The sequence below is a fragment of the Lupinus angustifolius genome, chromosome LG19 (assembly GCF_001865875.1).
Source record: "Lupinus angustifolius cultivar Tanjil chromosome LG19, LupAngTanjil_v1.0, whole genome shotgun sequence".
Lineage (NCBI taxonomy): Eukaryota > Viridiplantae > Streptophyta > Magnoliopsida > Fabales > Fabaceae > Lupinus > Lupinus angustifolius.
The window spans coordinates 14,919,577-14,936,599 of NC_032027.1; the positions used below are offsets into that span (position 1 = coordinate 14,919,577).

At 30.6% G+C, this 17,023-nt stretch overlaps 1 protein-coding gene across 3 annotated transcripts; it reads left to right on the top strand.

The window, feature by feature from the left end:
• On the top strand, positions 3,456–15,067 carry LOC109334875 (allantoate deiminase). 3 transcript variants are annotated; one of them, XM_019570862.1, is made up of 13 exons: positions 3,456–3,676; positions 4,518–4,609; positions 4,934–5,037; positions 5,110–5,194; positions 5,307–5,423; positions 5,867–5,976; positions 6,055–6,160; positions 6,264–6,350; positions 7,028–7,270; positions 7,396–7,521; positions 7,766–7,927; positions 8,010–8,042; positions 14,943–15,067. In XM_019570862.1, exons 1-13 carry the CDS (start codon positions 3,559–3,561, stop codon positions 15,030–15,032), a joined length of 1,473 nt encoding a protein of 490 aa, XP_019426407.1. In that variant the 5' UTR covers positions 3,456–3,558; the 3' UTR covers positions 15,033–15,067. The 3 variants fall into 3 exon arrangements, with proteins under 3 accessions (XP_019426407.1, XP_019426406.1, XP_019426408.1); XM_019570861.1 differs by lacking the exon at positions 14,943–15,067 and having other exon boundaries at positions 3,458–3,676; positions 8,010–8,218; XM_019570863.1 differs by lacking the exon at positions 14,943–15,067 and having other exon boundaries at positions 3,595–3,676; positions 4,565–4,609; positions 8,010–8,218.

Sequence of the window (17,023 nt, forward strand, 5' to 3'; positions counted from 1 at the left end):
TTTATTCTCTATATCTAAACATTATCTCATATTCACACATTTAAATAAGGGTTAAAATATAATTAAATCAAAGATTAAAAGCTTATTTTTTATTGAAAGATATTTCATTTATAATAATTTATATTATAGAGACTTTATATTCATTCCCATAGTCAAAATTTTATAATATCATATATAATTAAATATTCAAACAAAATTGTAATAATATATATACTTAATACAAAAAATATGATATAATTTTCTAAAATCAAATATATAAAAATTAAATATTCAATACTAGAAAACAAAATGTGAGTCAGCAAACATAAATTGTCTCTCAACACACTAGTTTATATAATGTAAGAGCCCTTTTATATTGTCTATCTTTCAAGTCTTAATTATCATTAACTTTGATATAAAAATAAATATATATAAACAGCAGATAAGAAACTCTTAATTAAATATAATATTCATTAATATTTTTCCGTTCAGACACCCAAAATATTTATGTCAATTTCCTAGTCCCTGTGTGGGTCACTTGTATCTCATTGTAGTGGCATTGAATCACTCAAGATGTATGCAAGCTGATTTGGACACCACCTACATTTAATAATACCAAAAAGTATCATTAGTATTTTCTTTTTAGATGTTTCTTTTTATCCCTTGCCATGATTAATATTATGGTTATCATAAGGCTTTCCATGATTCATCAATGACAAGATTCTAGTTAATTAGGAGACATCCAAACATGTCAAATTTCTGGTCCGTTGTAAATTTGTAATAAAGGTATAAAAAAACTAAACTGAATAATTTAGAAGGCTGATATTTTTATTATAAAAAGTTAAATTATATTGAGTTGGTTATCAACAAATACACCTCACAAAATTTGTAATAATTAGAGAAGGTTTTTAACCATCCAAACGCCTTTATTCTATGTGGTGCAAGGAGCTATTGTATGTGCTGCCACGTGGTACATCTTGGATGGATAAAAAGGTTTAAAATTCTAATAAAAAATAAAAAATATGGTGGTGACGAATAGGATCAGTCCTAACATTGTATAGGTCTTGCTCGGGGAAAAAATGAGAATCCTTATTTAAAATAAGAGAATAAATGAAATTAATATGTGAAAATTTAAATGAAAATCAAAATTTAAAGCAAATCACGTAGAAAAAATGAGCAATCACTATTTATAAAAAATTAATTATTTCAAATAATTTTCACAACTATTTCAAAACAATTTTACATGAAAATTATAAGAGTATATGATATGTTTTATTTTCCTTGCTGATTTATTTTTGTCATTCATTAGGGAGTCCAACATATTTTTTATTTTGGTTTCATTATTAATGAAACTTGAATGATCTTATATTCGGTTCATCCACCACACCTCAATTTAATTATACATCAATTATAATCATATAATAAAAATATCAAAAAAATTATTAAACAATTCATACTTAGTGTAACAAATAATAAAATGCAAGAGTATACATATTCTCAATGATGAGATTTTTTTATATAAAAATAAAAGCTGTGAAAATGAAAATTACTCGTGTAAATAAAAAATAGGGTCTCATTAAGTCATTAACTATGCATTAGGATCCGCGCTAGTGAAGATGTGGCAAAATGCACCCAATTATGACATTTTTCAGAAAAGAAAGTATAATTTTGTAAATAGTTTTCAAACTTACCATACTTTGATAAAAAATATCAGTGTGATATTTTAAGTGTCATTTTATAGAGGCAATCAGATTAACCTCAATATCTAAATATAGTAATTTATAATATGATGCTCAATTTTTATCTCTATATTAGAGTTTATGCTTTAATATGCTTAAATACCTTATTATTTGAATGTCATATGTTGAAGTAAGTTAACCCATATCAATACAAAAATATCAATTTAAAAAGAAAACTCTTGAGAACCTATTTTCTATAGCAAAATTAGTTGCAAGACTTTATTTAAAGAGAAATCAATATTTTTTATCATCGATATTATTTTAACATATTATATGAAAATATTATTTGTACACTCACAAGTGATACTTAAAGCTAGACACCTATTAGTGGAAGAAATGATGAGCATATAATTTATCTTTCTTGTTATTTTTCTTTTTCTTTCTTAAAGAAGATGGTATTTACCATACATTATCCTCACCTGTGCTTTTACAAATAACATGATTGATATTATATACAACATGATATATACCCAATGAGACATATATGTCAATAAAATTTACTAATAGAATATTATTTAAATATTTATATATTAATAATAGCAAAATTTTATACATCACTAACATATTTTATCATTAATATAATTATAAACGATAAATGATATACTAATGATGGAAAAGTTTGTACAACAATATTACATGAATATTAAACTGATAGACTATACGTTGAAGCACAATTAATATAGCTGTCAACAAAACTTGAAAAGGATGTTACTTCCCTTTCGCAACTAGGGATGACCATGGAGCAGTTGCTAGTGCGTTGTGCTTACCTTACATTTATTTTCTTAATAACTTACCTCATTAAGTTTATTTATTATTTGGTATATGTCTTATTTTTTATGAAATATGACTTATTTTTTCTAATAATAATGTATTTTTTCTAAGAAAATAAATTATCTCATGATATGATGACACTTTATTCATAATATTAATATGTATCCAAAAAAATTTATATTTAACTACATATTCATATATTTTATGATAACCAATATATAAATAATTATTACATAAATAAAGTAAGTATTACTTAATCACTAAAACTCATTATTAAATAATAATAAAATATATTATACCTTCCCCAATTAGAAATATAGTATTTAAAATGTTTATTAAAATAAATTTAGGAATAAACATATTATTATCAACAATAAGTTATTATAGTGAGCTATAATGTTATGTGTGTAATATAATACGTGTATATATTTTTGCTCTAAATTTTAATTTATATACTGTAAATTTATTGATTTATATATGATTAATGTATTTATATACATTTATTTATATTATTTTTTTACACACCACAATTGGATTATAAAACAAAATAGTTGGAGAGGAAAGTGGGTTTGAACCAACAGCTAGTTAGGAAAGTATTAATAACAAATAAATTCATATACATGAAACTAGATCTTCTAGCCTACTGGCATCTAATATGAGTAATGATCCTCTTAGAGAGATAAATACTTTAAAAATAAAGAAAAAATATTATGATAAAATAACACTTTTGTAATTAAAATTAAAAGAAAAAAAGTAAGTATTTGTCTAGGACATCTTTGTTCATCCCCTGTAATCATCAAATCAATAAGAGTTAAATGATCATAATTAAGCTACAGAAAACATGGCAGAATTGCAAATCAAAACCAAGAACTCCTATGCTGTAAAGAGGGTCCCACGAATGCATCCATATCCAACAATGCTCGTGCATGTCACGAGTTTTAGTAGTAAATAGCTGACACCTCCATCACACAAACACAACCTTAGTTTTTCTTTTCACGTCTTCTGTTCTTTCTAGATTCGTATTCGTATATACTCTCATTCTCATAACCATAGCCACTACCTTCTCAATATGAGTTCTTCTAACATTGCCACCTTTGTCTCAAGCTTCAAACCCATTACTATTGTTTTTTGCTTCTTCTTCTTTTGTCTCCTATCACCTTCTTCACGCGCTTCTTCTATATTTTCTGGTAATTTCTTCTCCTTTTTATTTTATTGTTAAAACTTAAAACACAGAAACTATGATAAAAGCTAATGAAAGAGGTTGTTGTCTTGTTGAGTTTTTGATTCCTGGATCAAAGCAAAGATACCCTTTTTAAGGATTCACTTTCTGCTTCTCTCAGATTTTAATGCAACACACCACTTTTTTTTTATTATAATAAATCCCAGAAAATAAGCACCTGAATAAACGCCACCCCAGCAAAGGAAAAATAAGTAAAAGGGTTTTGTTTCTAAAAATGGAGATTTTATTTGTGTGAATAAAGAAATAAATATTTTTTTAGATTATTTCATATTGTGATGTGTGAGAGATTAATATGATGACGAAGGGTGTTTTTCTTTTTTGTTTTTCATACACATGAATTTTGAGATGGAATTGTTTCATTTAGTATTCTGGTCTCTGTATGATTATGTATTTTGGATAGGAATCATATATGTAGTTCAGAAAATTGCGAAATGGGTCAATTTATGATTATAACAATTAGTTTAAAGGGAATATTTATGTTGACAATGATGATTAATTATTTAATATGAGAAGAATGTTAGTAGGAGGTGACATGTTACTTCTTGTGTTGACCAGATTTTGATAATTATCATAGGAGAGAGATAATGATTGAGCATCTTATTTTTGAAGATTGGTATAATTTGATAGTTTATAGTGTATATATCTGCATAATTAAATTTAGAAAGAGGAAGGAAAACATTAAGCAGAATTTGGCTCTTTGTTGAAGAAGTAAATAAAAATATGTTCTTCATTGGTAATTTTCTATGGTTGCTTGGATGTGCTAATTTCCTATTTGAAATGACTATTAGGTAATGGAACTGTAGATTTAGAAAATAGTGGTGATTTGTTTCCACAGATTCTAAGAGATGAAGCAGTGGCAAGACTCTATGACCTTGGGAAGGTACCTAACCTAAAAACTCAGCTTTACTTTGATAATCTTCCTTTTATGTTTCTTCTTTACAATAATGCACAGATGAAATTTTATTCTTTACTGCATTCTCCAAATCCTTAGCAGAAAAATGCTTCACTAATTAGTTACCTACATTATTTGGAGTCTGTATCTATGCTTTTCTTCACTCTTTTGATATAATGCTAACTTCAACGTCTTTAACATTGTCAAAATCTGCCATCATGTGTTACCAAGATTTCGAAATTTCAGCCTGAACACATTCATTATACTGAAATTATTTATTCTTAGAAGTTAATGCTGTTCTTGGATGAACAGGTCAGTGATGCTAGTGGCTATCTGGAGAGGACGTTTTTGAGTCCTGCATCCATGAGGGCAATTGATGTTATCCGTAAATGGATGGAAGACGCTGGTTTGAGAACGTTAGCAATTCTAACTTCTTCAACTCTGAATAGTTTTTCTGATAGATTAACTGATGCTTATATTCTTTCCAGATGGGTGGACCACATGGGAAATTTACATGGTCGAGCTGACGGTGCAAATGCAAATGCCGAGGCTTTATTGATCGGATCTCACATGGTGAGGCATTTACATCCTCACGATTATTTATATAAAACTGAAATTTTCTTTTGGCAATTGATGGACGATTTTAGTGACTATCCATATAATGATGGACAATTATTTTGGATAGGACACTGTTGTTGATGCTGGGATTTTTGATGGATCACTTGGAATAGTCTCTGCAATATCTGCATTAAAGGTTATGTTTATCAACGGAAAGCTGCAAAAGCTAAGGCGCCCTGTTGAGGTTAGTCAAGTAGCTCGAAATGTAACTTTTTGGATGATACTGTCTCAGTGTCTTGCCCTTTTGCACTTGCCATGAAACAAACATTTGACGTTAAAACCTACTTAACTTCAATGTTTTTGGCATCCAATGAACATGGTTTAGCTGAAAACTCATTTCTATCAACTTATTTACATGTTGAGACTTGTTAGAGCCAGAACATAATTTACCTGATGCATTCTTGGTCTGCAGCATAATTCTGCGAAATAAAAATTTGTACTGCATTATTCAATTACATTCAATACAAGAACAATGGTTTGTGCTCTCTGCTCATTGGTTTATTCCCTTCATTATAATGATATGCATTGAGAAAAGGTTGCCGATAAAGAATGTTTATGGAAACGTTGGGACTGTGGTATTGTTTTATTGATGTCATCTTATTCATTCCCTAAAATCTAATCCTGCAGGTGATTGCATTTAGTGATGAAGAGGGTGTCAGGTTTCAAACTACTTTCTTGGGAAGTGGTGCTGTAGCTGGAATTTTTCCTGCTACAACATTGGGAGTATCTGATAAGAGGTTTCATCAAGGAACTTTCTGATTATGGCTATAGTAAAAAATTCATAATCAATATATTTACTTATAGATCTCTTGTAGGGATGTAACAGTAGAAAGTGTTCTTAAGGAGAACTCAATAGAAGTTACAGAGGAAAGTTTTTTACAGCTCAAATATGATCCGAAATCAGTTTGGGGTTATGTCGAGGTATGACAAACATTTGCGTTCTTCATGTATAGTTCTATTTGGCTCAATAATTTCAGCAATGTGGCTCATGAAAATTTACATGCATGTTTGTCACATGCTGCAGGTTCACATTGAGCAGGGTCCTGTGCTAGAACAAGTTGGTTTCCCACTCGGTGTGGTTAAAGGCATTGCCGGGCAGACACGATTGAAGGTAAAAAAGTCTAAGTTCATCTCAACTGTGTTTACTAGAATAGGGTTACAATACACGTGTTTATTTGAATGTAAAGTAAAAATAACAGCAGAAAGGAAAAAAGGTATAGATGGATTCTGAAAAGAGAAGCTAATGGTCTAATTTTACATTAGTAATTGTTAAGCTACGTTCAGCTTGAAAAGCGATAAACAACACTACAAGGTTGTAACAGAAGTAGTCAAGATTCAATGCAGACCAAAATTATACCTTTAACTTTCAAGGTAAATAAGCAGAACCAGGCTGTGACCTTGTATTTAGGATTCAGCCTTGTCTGATCAAACAGAATCTCAATAAACCAAAGTAAACTCTACCTCATACATACATATATACATATATATTTGATATTATATGTAGTAGAAACATCAAGTATAATCTGTTCCCTCGCATTGAAATGTTGCATTTTAAATCACTTCGTCACTTTGATTAGTTGAGCTTGTTTACTATCATTTTAAACCTTTTCATGTAGACCAAAGAGGATATAACTGTGATTATCCTAAAGGTCTTGCAAACAAAGCTTTATTTTTCTTGTGCATGTGAAACACAAGATGTGAACTTGTTACCAAACTACATTTTGCAGCATGATGTATCTAATTTTCTGTAGTATTCAGCCTTCTATGATGGTAGTTGGTGTTTTGCAGGTTACAGTTAGAGGATCACAAGGTCATGCTGGAACGGTTCCAATGTCCATGCGCCAGGATCCTATGGTTGCTGCTGCTGAATTAATTTTAGTTATGGAGAGCCTATGTAAAAATCCTGAAAAATACCTTTCTTATGATTATCAATGCAGCGATTCAACACTCAAATCACTTTCCAGTTCTCTAGTCTGCACTGTTGGAGAGATATCAACATGGCCAAGTGCCAGTAACGTCATTCCAGGCCAGGTAAGAGATGAATTTCTTAAGTGCTTCTGACCTTGATATATCCAAGATTTCAAGTGGGAGTGCTTTTTTCCTTTTATTATTTTTAAGTTAATTCATTGTTGATAATGATTTGATTTCTTTTTCAGGTCACATATACTGTGGATATAAGAGCAATTGACGACCTTGGACGTGAGGCTGTCATTTATGATTTATCCAAACGAATTTATCAAATATGTGACAAGCGTTCAGTTTCATGCATTATTGAACACAAGGTATGGTCTTCTAGTGTTAAGTGAAAAAGTCCGACTTTAGTCGAGTTTATGAGTAAAGAACCATTGATAATGTTATTTTACAACCCCCTGCTTATTCTAATAAGGTATCTAGTCTAATAAAAGCTTCTGGTTGTTAAGTGTTAAAAGTTTCATATCAGCATGTCGCGGAAGTATTTGAGTAAAGAACCATAAATAACAATTTTTATGGATCATATAATCAATGACTTATCTTTGTTCACCTCAGCATGATGCTGGTGCTGTGATTTGTGCTTCCAAACTTAGCTCACAGCTCAAGTCCGCAGCTTCTTCTGCACTCAAGAGAATGGAGGGCGACATCGAGTTTGAGGTGCCAACACTAATGAGTGGTGCGGGGCATGATGCAATGGCAATGTCTCACTTAACTAAGGTCACATATCTTATTCTTCTATTATAGGTTTTGATATGTAATTTAACATGCAGAATATGACATTGAATGCAATTTTAAACAGGTGGGAATGTTGTTTGTGCGATGCCGTGGAGGCATAAGTCACTCTCCACAAGAACATGTTGTAGACAATGATGTTTGGGCTGCTGGTTTAGCAACCTTGTCATTTCTGGAGAATATGCAATAACTGTGTAAATTGTCAACTAATATAGATATTATAACATGTAATTAGTAGGTACATTTGTAGAGTTTATTCATAGTTCAACCGATTCTATAGTTCCTTATGGGTCTGTTCGTGAGTTTGATTTTGGAGGGAAAAGAATGGGAAGGGAAGGCTTGAGAACCACCTCACAAGTGTATTCCATTGCTCTTAAGCCTTTCCCTCCCCTCCATTGCCCTCCAAAAATCAACTTGCAAACAGACCCTTCGTCTCGTTATAGCTTTGTAATTGAGTTTAAAGTTACAATGTAGAATGGTGTTTTAAATTGTAGTTATGGTTACTACTATTTCGATCACGGTTATGGTTACTACGACTGCACTATAAATTTTTGTTGCAATTAAAAAATGTATTTGAATTTGATGTGGCCGATGCGGTCCAAATGCAGCTCAAATGTGGTTGCATTATGATCTAATGTATTCTCATCATTATGATTGGTGTTGCATCACAATTGTGAGCTGATGCAGAGTTGCAAAGGTCACCGCAATTGCAATAGTGCTGGCACATCTTATGATACAGTCTACAATTTGATAAAATAAACAGAAATTATCTAACAAAACAGAATCTACAACCATCAACCTATAAACATAATTTACATAGACCTCATTATTTGTATACAAATGGATTATAGCATCCAAATTTTTTGCATGTAATAAATTAGCATATATGAAAGGATGGAGTTCACAAGAATTAGTTTCCCAGTTCATGTCGTTCATTTGATTATCCTTAATCACGTTGAGGTCATAAGCTTTGGGGCAAGACATAGAGCAACATAAAACGTTTCTCAAAACATATGGTCTCATTGTAGTTTACGGCCATGGTTTTGGCAGTTATGAAATGGCATTGGTTGATACTCCAAAAAGATAATTTCAAAGGTGCTTTTCAATCAATTTTTGATTTATCATCAAATATAGTAGTGTGATGATTATTATTCTCTAATCATATTTGATTGTGATAAAGGTAATAATCATGCATCAGAAATATGTAATATAATTATTCTAGGAAAATATGAAGGTTAGAAATTTATAATTAATGTTTAAGCATTATATATTTTAATACAATTATATTATTTATTTATTTATGAGATTATGAACAATTTTCCCTTCTCTACATGAGGAGAAAACGAAAGACCCCATCAACCCTAAAAAACAAAACAAAAGTTGTCAAGAATTTTGGAAAAAGTCCAAAATGAGGAGATAGAAAAATGAACATTGCATTTATGAGAAATTATTACATCGTCTCATACTTAATTATTAAAATGTGATTAACACTATTAGTCGAGAACCATACAAGATTTTTTTCCAGATTTACAACGAAAAGTTAAAATCACAGGTGGTGTAATGAACGTTAGTCGAAAAGGGAATATGTTATTTCTTTTTTTTCAAAATGTTTTTGTAATATTTATACTCTAAAATCTTGGACGTAAAATCCAAATAAGATAACCAAGATATAATTATGAATGTATTAGAGAAAAAATTGGATAGTTCCTATTGTAGAATCATGCCTTAAGTGGTTTGAGCATGTGAAAACGACCGTTAGACGGCCCAATAAAGAGAGTAAATCAAAAGTGGTTAGTCTTAGTTAGTAGTGTAGATCAAAAGAATGTTAGTACAATTTCTAGAGATAAAGAGATTTCAAGAAATATCATAGACGAAATAATTAGAAAAAAGTTAGAGATCAATGTTTTGTCAATGAACATAATTTAGATAGAACATTATTGCGTTATTCTATCTATGTGGTAGACCCCACATAATCATTACACGGTGGAAACTACAAGATTCCATCTCACACACTTAACAGTGCAAGGATGCACTTTGGTTAACTTTTAACACTGATTTCTAAGGGTAGGGACTAAAATGGGTCATAGCTAGGGATGATAATGGGTATGTGTGGGCTAGATAGTGCACTGCTTAGATCTGCCTCGTTCATTCAATTTTGCCCTGGACCCGCATGGATAACTGTGTGATATGCTAACTATGGGTCCTTGGGTATCAAGCGGATCCATGAGTATCTAGAAATTCATAACGACTTATGTGGAGATAATAGTTATGGTCGACAACAACTTAGACAAAGGTCGTTCTCGGTGGTGGCTTGGGCTATAGGGAGAAGTTTGTGACCATGAATCCTTGATAGAGACGGTGAGAAGGATGGAGCGAGAGTGCGAGACTGCATGAGCGTGTATCTGTGAGTCCATAGTAGAAACTGAGAGAGGATGGTTGGAGTGTCAGACTCAAATAGTGGGAGCATGGGAGGTAGGTAGTGAGAATGAAGAGACTGAATTGAGACTATGAGAGTCACTATGAGTTTGTGGCTGTGTTTTAGTATGTTATTGTTCAAGATTTTTCTATTTAGGTTTTAGAAGCTATTTAGGAATTAAATATTTAAGTTTATGGGTCAGGGTACCATGTGGGTACTGTATTACTAGATATATTCTGTTTAGTAGTAGCTTTAAATAATCTGTGCACCCAATTATCCAAGGTTCCAAAATCACTAATCTGGATCAGATCTGTTGCAGATATTATCAAATGGTTACCGTGTGTCTGTTGCAGATACTGAAGTGAGTTTTCCAATTTTTTGGTAATAGAAAGGTAGGCACAAAAATCTAAAGGGAATGAAGTAGGTCTTAACTCGTTATAAGATTAGTTTGACTTTCCATATACTTAGTAGCAACTTGCAATGTTTTAATAAGCTAATAGTCATTGAATATGTGAAAGCATTAGTTCATAGTTTGTGGTTCGATTAATGAGTCAATTGGTAAGTATTCAACTCATGGTCCACATGATTGTGACTTGGATTCTTATTGCTGGTGTGATGACCTCGTTGGCAGGTACTTTATAAACAATCATAGAGTCATTAGGCCTATGCTGAACCAAGTGAGTCCTCGTGACTCAATGGACACAAAATTATGCAAATGCAATGTGATGTTGATTGCAACAAGGTTTCAGGAGGCTACTTCTTGGTTAGTCAAGATTTTCATATGAACTCTATAATATTTATATAAATATGGAAGTACAACGGTTTAAGTAGACACAATTAGATTGAGTCTCTTCTTCTAGGCTACAACAACGATGAGTGAGGACATTAGATCTACATTAGTTGACTGTTATGATGGTGATAAAATATGATGACATACCTATTTTAGTTATGTGATGTTTTATTTACAGTGGTGACATATCTATTCATGGTGTTGGAGTGGGGTTGTAGAATGATAATTGACGGAGAAAGTGGTGGCCAACTAGGTAAGGGTCCGAAGTTCACTCTATCTTATTTGATGCGCTAAAAAACTTGCCAAGATTTGACAAAATGAAGGGAAAAATAAAGATAGATGGGAAATTCTATGCAAGCAGAACCCACACAACTTTACAATATTGAAATATGATTGTTAAATTAACAATTGAGATTCCATAATGATACAAATAAATAGATCTGATGGCCGCACATAGAAAAATAAAAAAGCACATCAATGAATTAAAGTTTTGTATTAATATTCAAAGTCCTACACCGTCTAAGATTAAATTTTTAAACATCTTATTTACGTATAAATAAACCCTTAATGCTACTAATCAAAATGCACTTGTGTGCTAAAGGAGCAACTTTGATGCATGGAACAACAGAATGAGGTCGATGAATAAGGTAACTTCTTTTCCTTAATCTATTTAATTTTTTCCTTTTCTATGCTTATATTTATATTTATGTTCATTGATTTTATATAAAAGATGTGGGCATAAGATCATGAATATTTTATGAATTTTGTAATGCATTTTCTCTTCATATTTGATGATTTTTTTCTTGCTTTTCATTATAATTATTATCTAAGCTTCTCAACAAACTTATTTCTAGCACTTTATTTTAAAGTTTATAATACCCATGTTTCTTCGTTAGTGCTAGATCTTCCTCACTCTTATATGTTTTACAATTTTGTTTTCATTTCATCGTAACTCCCTATCTACTTATGTTACATTTTTGGTCTAGTGCGTTCTCTACTGAAATGTGTGAGAAGTTCTGTATTGAAGACATGCTATAGGTTATAATTCTTCCTTCGAAATAATTTACAATCATATTTGTATTCCATTTTAACCAAAAAATATTTGATTTTTGTTGTTGATAGGTTGATCATTGTGAGGTTAAATCTCATAAAAAGTTCTATCCAGATTTTTTCTCATCTGAGGGATAAGAAATGAGGTGTATGACTGTCGCTCACAAGAATCAAATTATAACATTTTGGTAAGTTCTATCTAGTTAAAGTCAAAGGAACTATTAGGTATAAATATTATAGTTGATTATATGCGTATAACGAGACTCAAGTGGTTATAATTAGGTTCTTGTTTTATAAAGCCTTGTTTGCAACATTTTGGAGATACCACAACAAAACCACATTGCATACAATTTGAATGGTAAGTGAATATGTTACAACAAAACCATATTCTGTAAGTCAATGTTTGTATGCAACACGAAAAACAAGAATATATATTATAGTACTTTTTGAAGAAAATGGGAGGAGCCCTTACTATTGTTTAATAGTTTGCTTGCTTATACAAATATGTGATAAATTTGAATAAGTTATTTTTTATATACACTACTTTAAGATATGTATATAGCCTTATCACTCTATAATCCTAAATAGTTGAAGAAGTATCATTCCACATAGTTCTTGAAATACACCCATAAAGGCTCTACCTTGTTTTGTTATCCCAAAACTGGCTAACTTTAAAGTCAACTTGGAATGCACCATCATTTTTGCTCATTAATTGTTTGAACAAAATCCACTAAACATAGAAAATTAATTGTCACTAAACAAAATCCACTAAATAACATGTAAGAAGATAATGACATATTGGTAATGTCTTTAGAATGAAAATATGCTTGACTAAACAAAATATTCCTAATTTTATTACAAACATAGGTTTTAAAAACTCGAGTATAATTACTTTTTGGTTTCACATTTCCATGTAAGATTGTGTTGTAGATTAGGTCATGACCATATTAAGGAAGCAACATTGGAAAATTTAATAGACAAATTTTGGTTGGAATACATACTTACAAGCTAAAGACATTGTCCATTTGTTATTGAATTTTTACAAGTCTGAATACATTTGGAGTCTTTACTTCAATTTTGTTGTTAAGCTAATTTTAATTATTGCATTTTGTTTAAGGGACATTATATTAATAAAATATTTTTGGATTCTAATATGACAATTATCTATTTTGGGATGACAAATCATGATAAAGCTTATATTTTCATGCTTGTGCTAATGTTAATGGCGGAATAACAATAACGTTTAGGACATTTTATATTTGGAATGCATTAAATTTTACTATATTGTCTGCATTTCAACAAGAGGCTACAGCTTTATCTTCCTCATTTGGAATAAATTTTAGATACTGTTCTTCCTTTTATCCTATATTAATTGGTTTGAGAATCGAGGGTGATGTTGAGTTGGAGGTGCCAATACTAATGAGTGGAGCCGTGCATGAAACAATGGCAATGTCTCACTTGACTAAGGTCACAAATCTTAATTATTTCTCTATTATAGGTTTTGATATGTAATTTAACCTGCAGAATATGACATCGAATGCAACTTTGAACAGGTGGGAATGTTGTTTGTGGGATGCCGTGGAGGGCAGTGACGATTCTAAGACCCGGGAGTAAGGTGTGCAACATATATTAAAATAAAAATAATATATATCATCATATATAAAAAATGAAAACATGAATGCCAAAATCACAATATTTAAATATTTTTAATCAAATAAATTACACATTTCATAATTGATCTTTACATGATTTCATATTTTGAATTCGTTGAATGATGAGCTTATTGTCAATGTTATTGAACATTTCTCGCTCAGTATAAGTCACTAGACAGTCATTCATCAATGCATCTCCCATTCAATTATGCAACTTATTTTTCACATTTTTCATAGCTGAAAATGCTCTTTCTACTATCGTCGTGGCAACAGGTAAAATAATTGTTAACTTCAAAAGAAGATAAACTAATGTGTAAACAATGTGTCTTCCACTTTCAACCAACTTCTGTGAAATATTATTTATTCATTTCAAAGATGCAAATTCAACATTGCAATGCATAACAATGATATAAGTCTCAAGTTGATTATGAAACATCACTAAATCAGTTGGACAAAAATCATGTGGATAGAACTTTGCAAATTCAATCAGTTTTGTCTTATCAAAACTAGAAAACAAATTGGCTGGACTAAAATAATACATCCAAAAAAATAGTTGAGTATTTAACTCATCATGAAGTTCCTTAAGTTGCACATTCACAATAGTATAAAATAATTCAACATAATAATAATGTTCTATTGTGATAGCATACGCTCTCTGCTTCCATGTCGTGATTTACCATAAGGATAAAAGTCAACATCCATATCATGAATGTCAATGTCAATGTCATGCATATTGCAAAATAAGATTACCTCTTGCAATAAAGATTCTCATCCATCATCCCTCATAATCTCTAATCATTGCTTTGCGATTTTAACCAAGTTCATTTTCCGGAATTAATCCGTTCTCTAGTAATTTCAACAACAACAAATATAACAAATACATCAATAAAAATCTATCAAAGTTGCATAATATGAAACCAACGAGTATCAATAGCTCACTTGAGACTAGTTTTTTGATTCAAACCTTGCCCACTTAGAATTTCTACATTTTCCAATGTTTTTTCAATACCTTGTAGATAGTATATTATTTTTTTTAAAAGTCCAGGGTGTGAATTTGCATACCCTCAATTCTATATAGCATCCTCAATGGACATAAGTCACTCTCCACAAGAACATGTTCTAGACAATGATGTTTGGGCTGCTGGTTTAGGAACCTTGTCATTTATGGAGAATATGCAATAACTGTGTAAATTGTCAACTAATATAGATATTATAACATGTAGTTAGTAGGTACATTTGTAGAGTTTATTCATAGTTTAATTTGATTCTATAGTTCTTTATGTCTCCTTATAGCTTTGTAATTGAGTTTAAAGTTATAGTGTAGAAAATTGTTTTAAATTGTGGTTACAGTTACTGCTATTTTAATTACGGTTGTGGTAACCACGATTGCAGTATACATTTATTGTGATTAAAAAATGTATTTGAATATTATGTGGCCGATGCGGCCCAAATGCAGCTCAAATGTAGTTGCATTGTGATTGGATATATTCTCATCATTGTGTTGGTGTTGCATAACAATTGTGAATTGATGCAGTTGCAAAGGTCACCACAACTACAATAGTATGACCACATCTCATGATGCAGTCCATAATTTGATACAATGAAACAAAAATTATCTTCCAAAATAGAAACTACATCCATCAACCTATAACCATAATTTACGTAGACATCATTATTTGTATACAAATGGTTAATGGCATCCAATTTTTTTTGGATGTAATAAGTTAGGATATACGAAAGGATGGAGCTCACAAGAATTAGTCTCCTAGTTCATGCAGTTCATTTGATTACCCTTAATCATAAGCTTTGGGGCAAGACATACAGCAACACAAAACGTTTCTCAAAGCATATGGTCTCATTGTAGTTTACGGCCATGGTTTTGGCAGTTGTGAAATGACATTGGTCGATACTCCAAAAGAGAATTTTAAGGGTGATTTTCAATCAATATTTGATCTATCATCAAATATAGCATTGCAGTGACTATTAGAGGTGACAAAATTATCCATAATCCATAATCCATCCAAATTAACTCCATCCATATCCATCCATTAGAGCTAGTAGATTTAAATTGATATAATCTCATGAATAATATTGATAATGGATGGATTTGAATCCATCCATTATATCCAATGGATATCCATGGATATATCCATTTGGATGAATATCCAATCCATTTTCAAAAAGAAATTTCTTTGCTTTGGAATTTCATTTAATATTTAAAAAAACTAAATTCAAACAAATTCATCCATGATTCTCATTCTCAATATTTTATTAAATTGATGGTAATTATATGATATGTGTAGGTAAATAATAACGTTATTTTATTAAATAACAGACATTTGCAGATATGTAGAGAAACTAGGATTGAAATTTCATGCTATTTTTTTTGGTGCATCCTTTTTTTTGGGGTGCATATTTCATGCTATTAACTAGTCACTAAACTTCCCACCTTTTCTGAAAGTCAAGTACTGAACAAATAATGTCAACAAAACAGTTCCTAACGCAAAGCATTAGTGGCATGGAAAATTATATATTCGGCTAATAAATTCTCCAACTAGTCATTCTATCTATCTAGATGAAAGTGACATATGTACAAGGTCATATTTTATTTATTATTGATTGGTTTATAATTGATGTCACTCTCTTGTGGGTATGAAAATTAATAGGAGAATATAGTAGGAAAATATAACATATATAAGTATGAGAAAAATTTATGCACTAAGAATGAATGAGTTTTATACGATATCACAGTATCATCCAGAATTTATATTTAATCATAGTTGACTATTCAAAAAAAGTAATCTAAATGAATGGTATGTAGTGATTATGTATAAATCTTTACACTCACAGTGCATAGATATTACACTCTATAAGTATTTTTAAAAAACTTTACACGTAGAAACTTAAACATCACATGCATATAGAATATTAAATTTTTTTCTATAAAAGTTCAAAAAATCACTTTTTTTTCTAAAAAAATGATTTTTAAAAGTGTTTTATAAATGATTTTAGAAGTGTTTTTCTAAAAGGTGATTTGAAAAATATTTAGTTGAGATAATAATTTTTAAAATAGTGATTTTTTTCAATAGTATTTTTAGTTCCTATAATAAAAATTAAATGGATAAAATCCATGAAAATGGAGTCATGGATGAATTGGATGGATTGGAATCCAT

Coding starts and splice junctions, on each gene's coding strand:
- LOC109334875 (XM_019570862.1), top strand. CDS start 3,559: ATGAGTTCTTCTAACATTGCCACCTTTGTCTCAAGCTTCAAACCCATT. Junction 3,677..4,517: donor CGCTTCTTCTATATTTTCTG/GTAATTTCTTCT, acceptor AATGACTATTAG/GTAATGGAACTGTAGATTTA. Junction 5,424..5,866: donor AGCTAAGGCGCCCTGTTGAG/GTTAGTCAAGTA, acceptor CTAATCCTGCAG/GTGATTGCATTTAGTGATGA.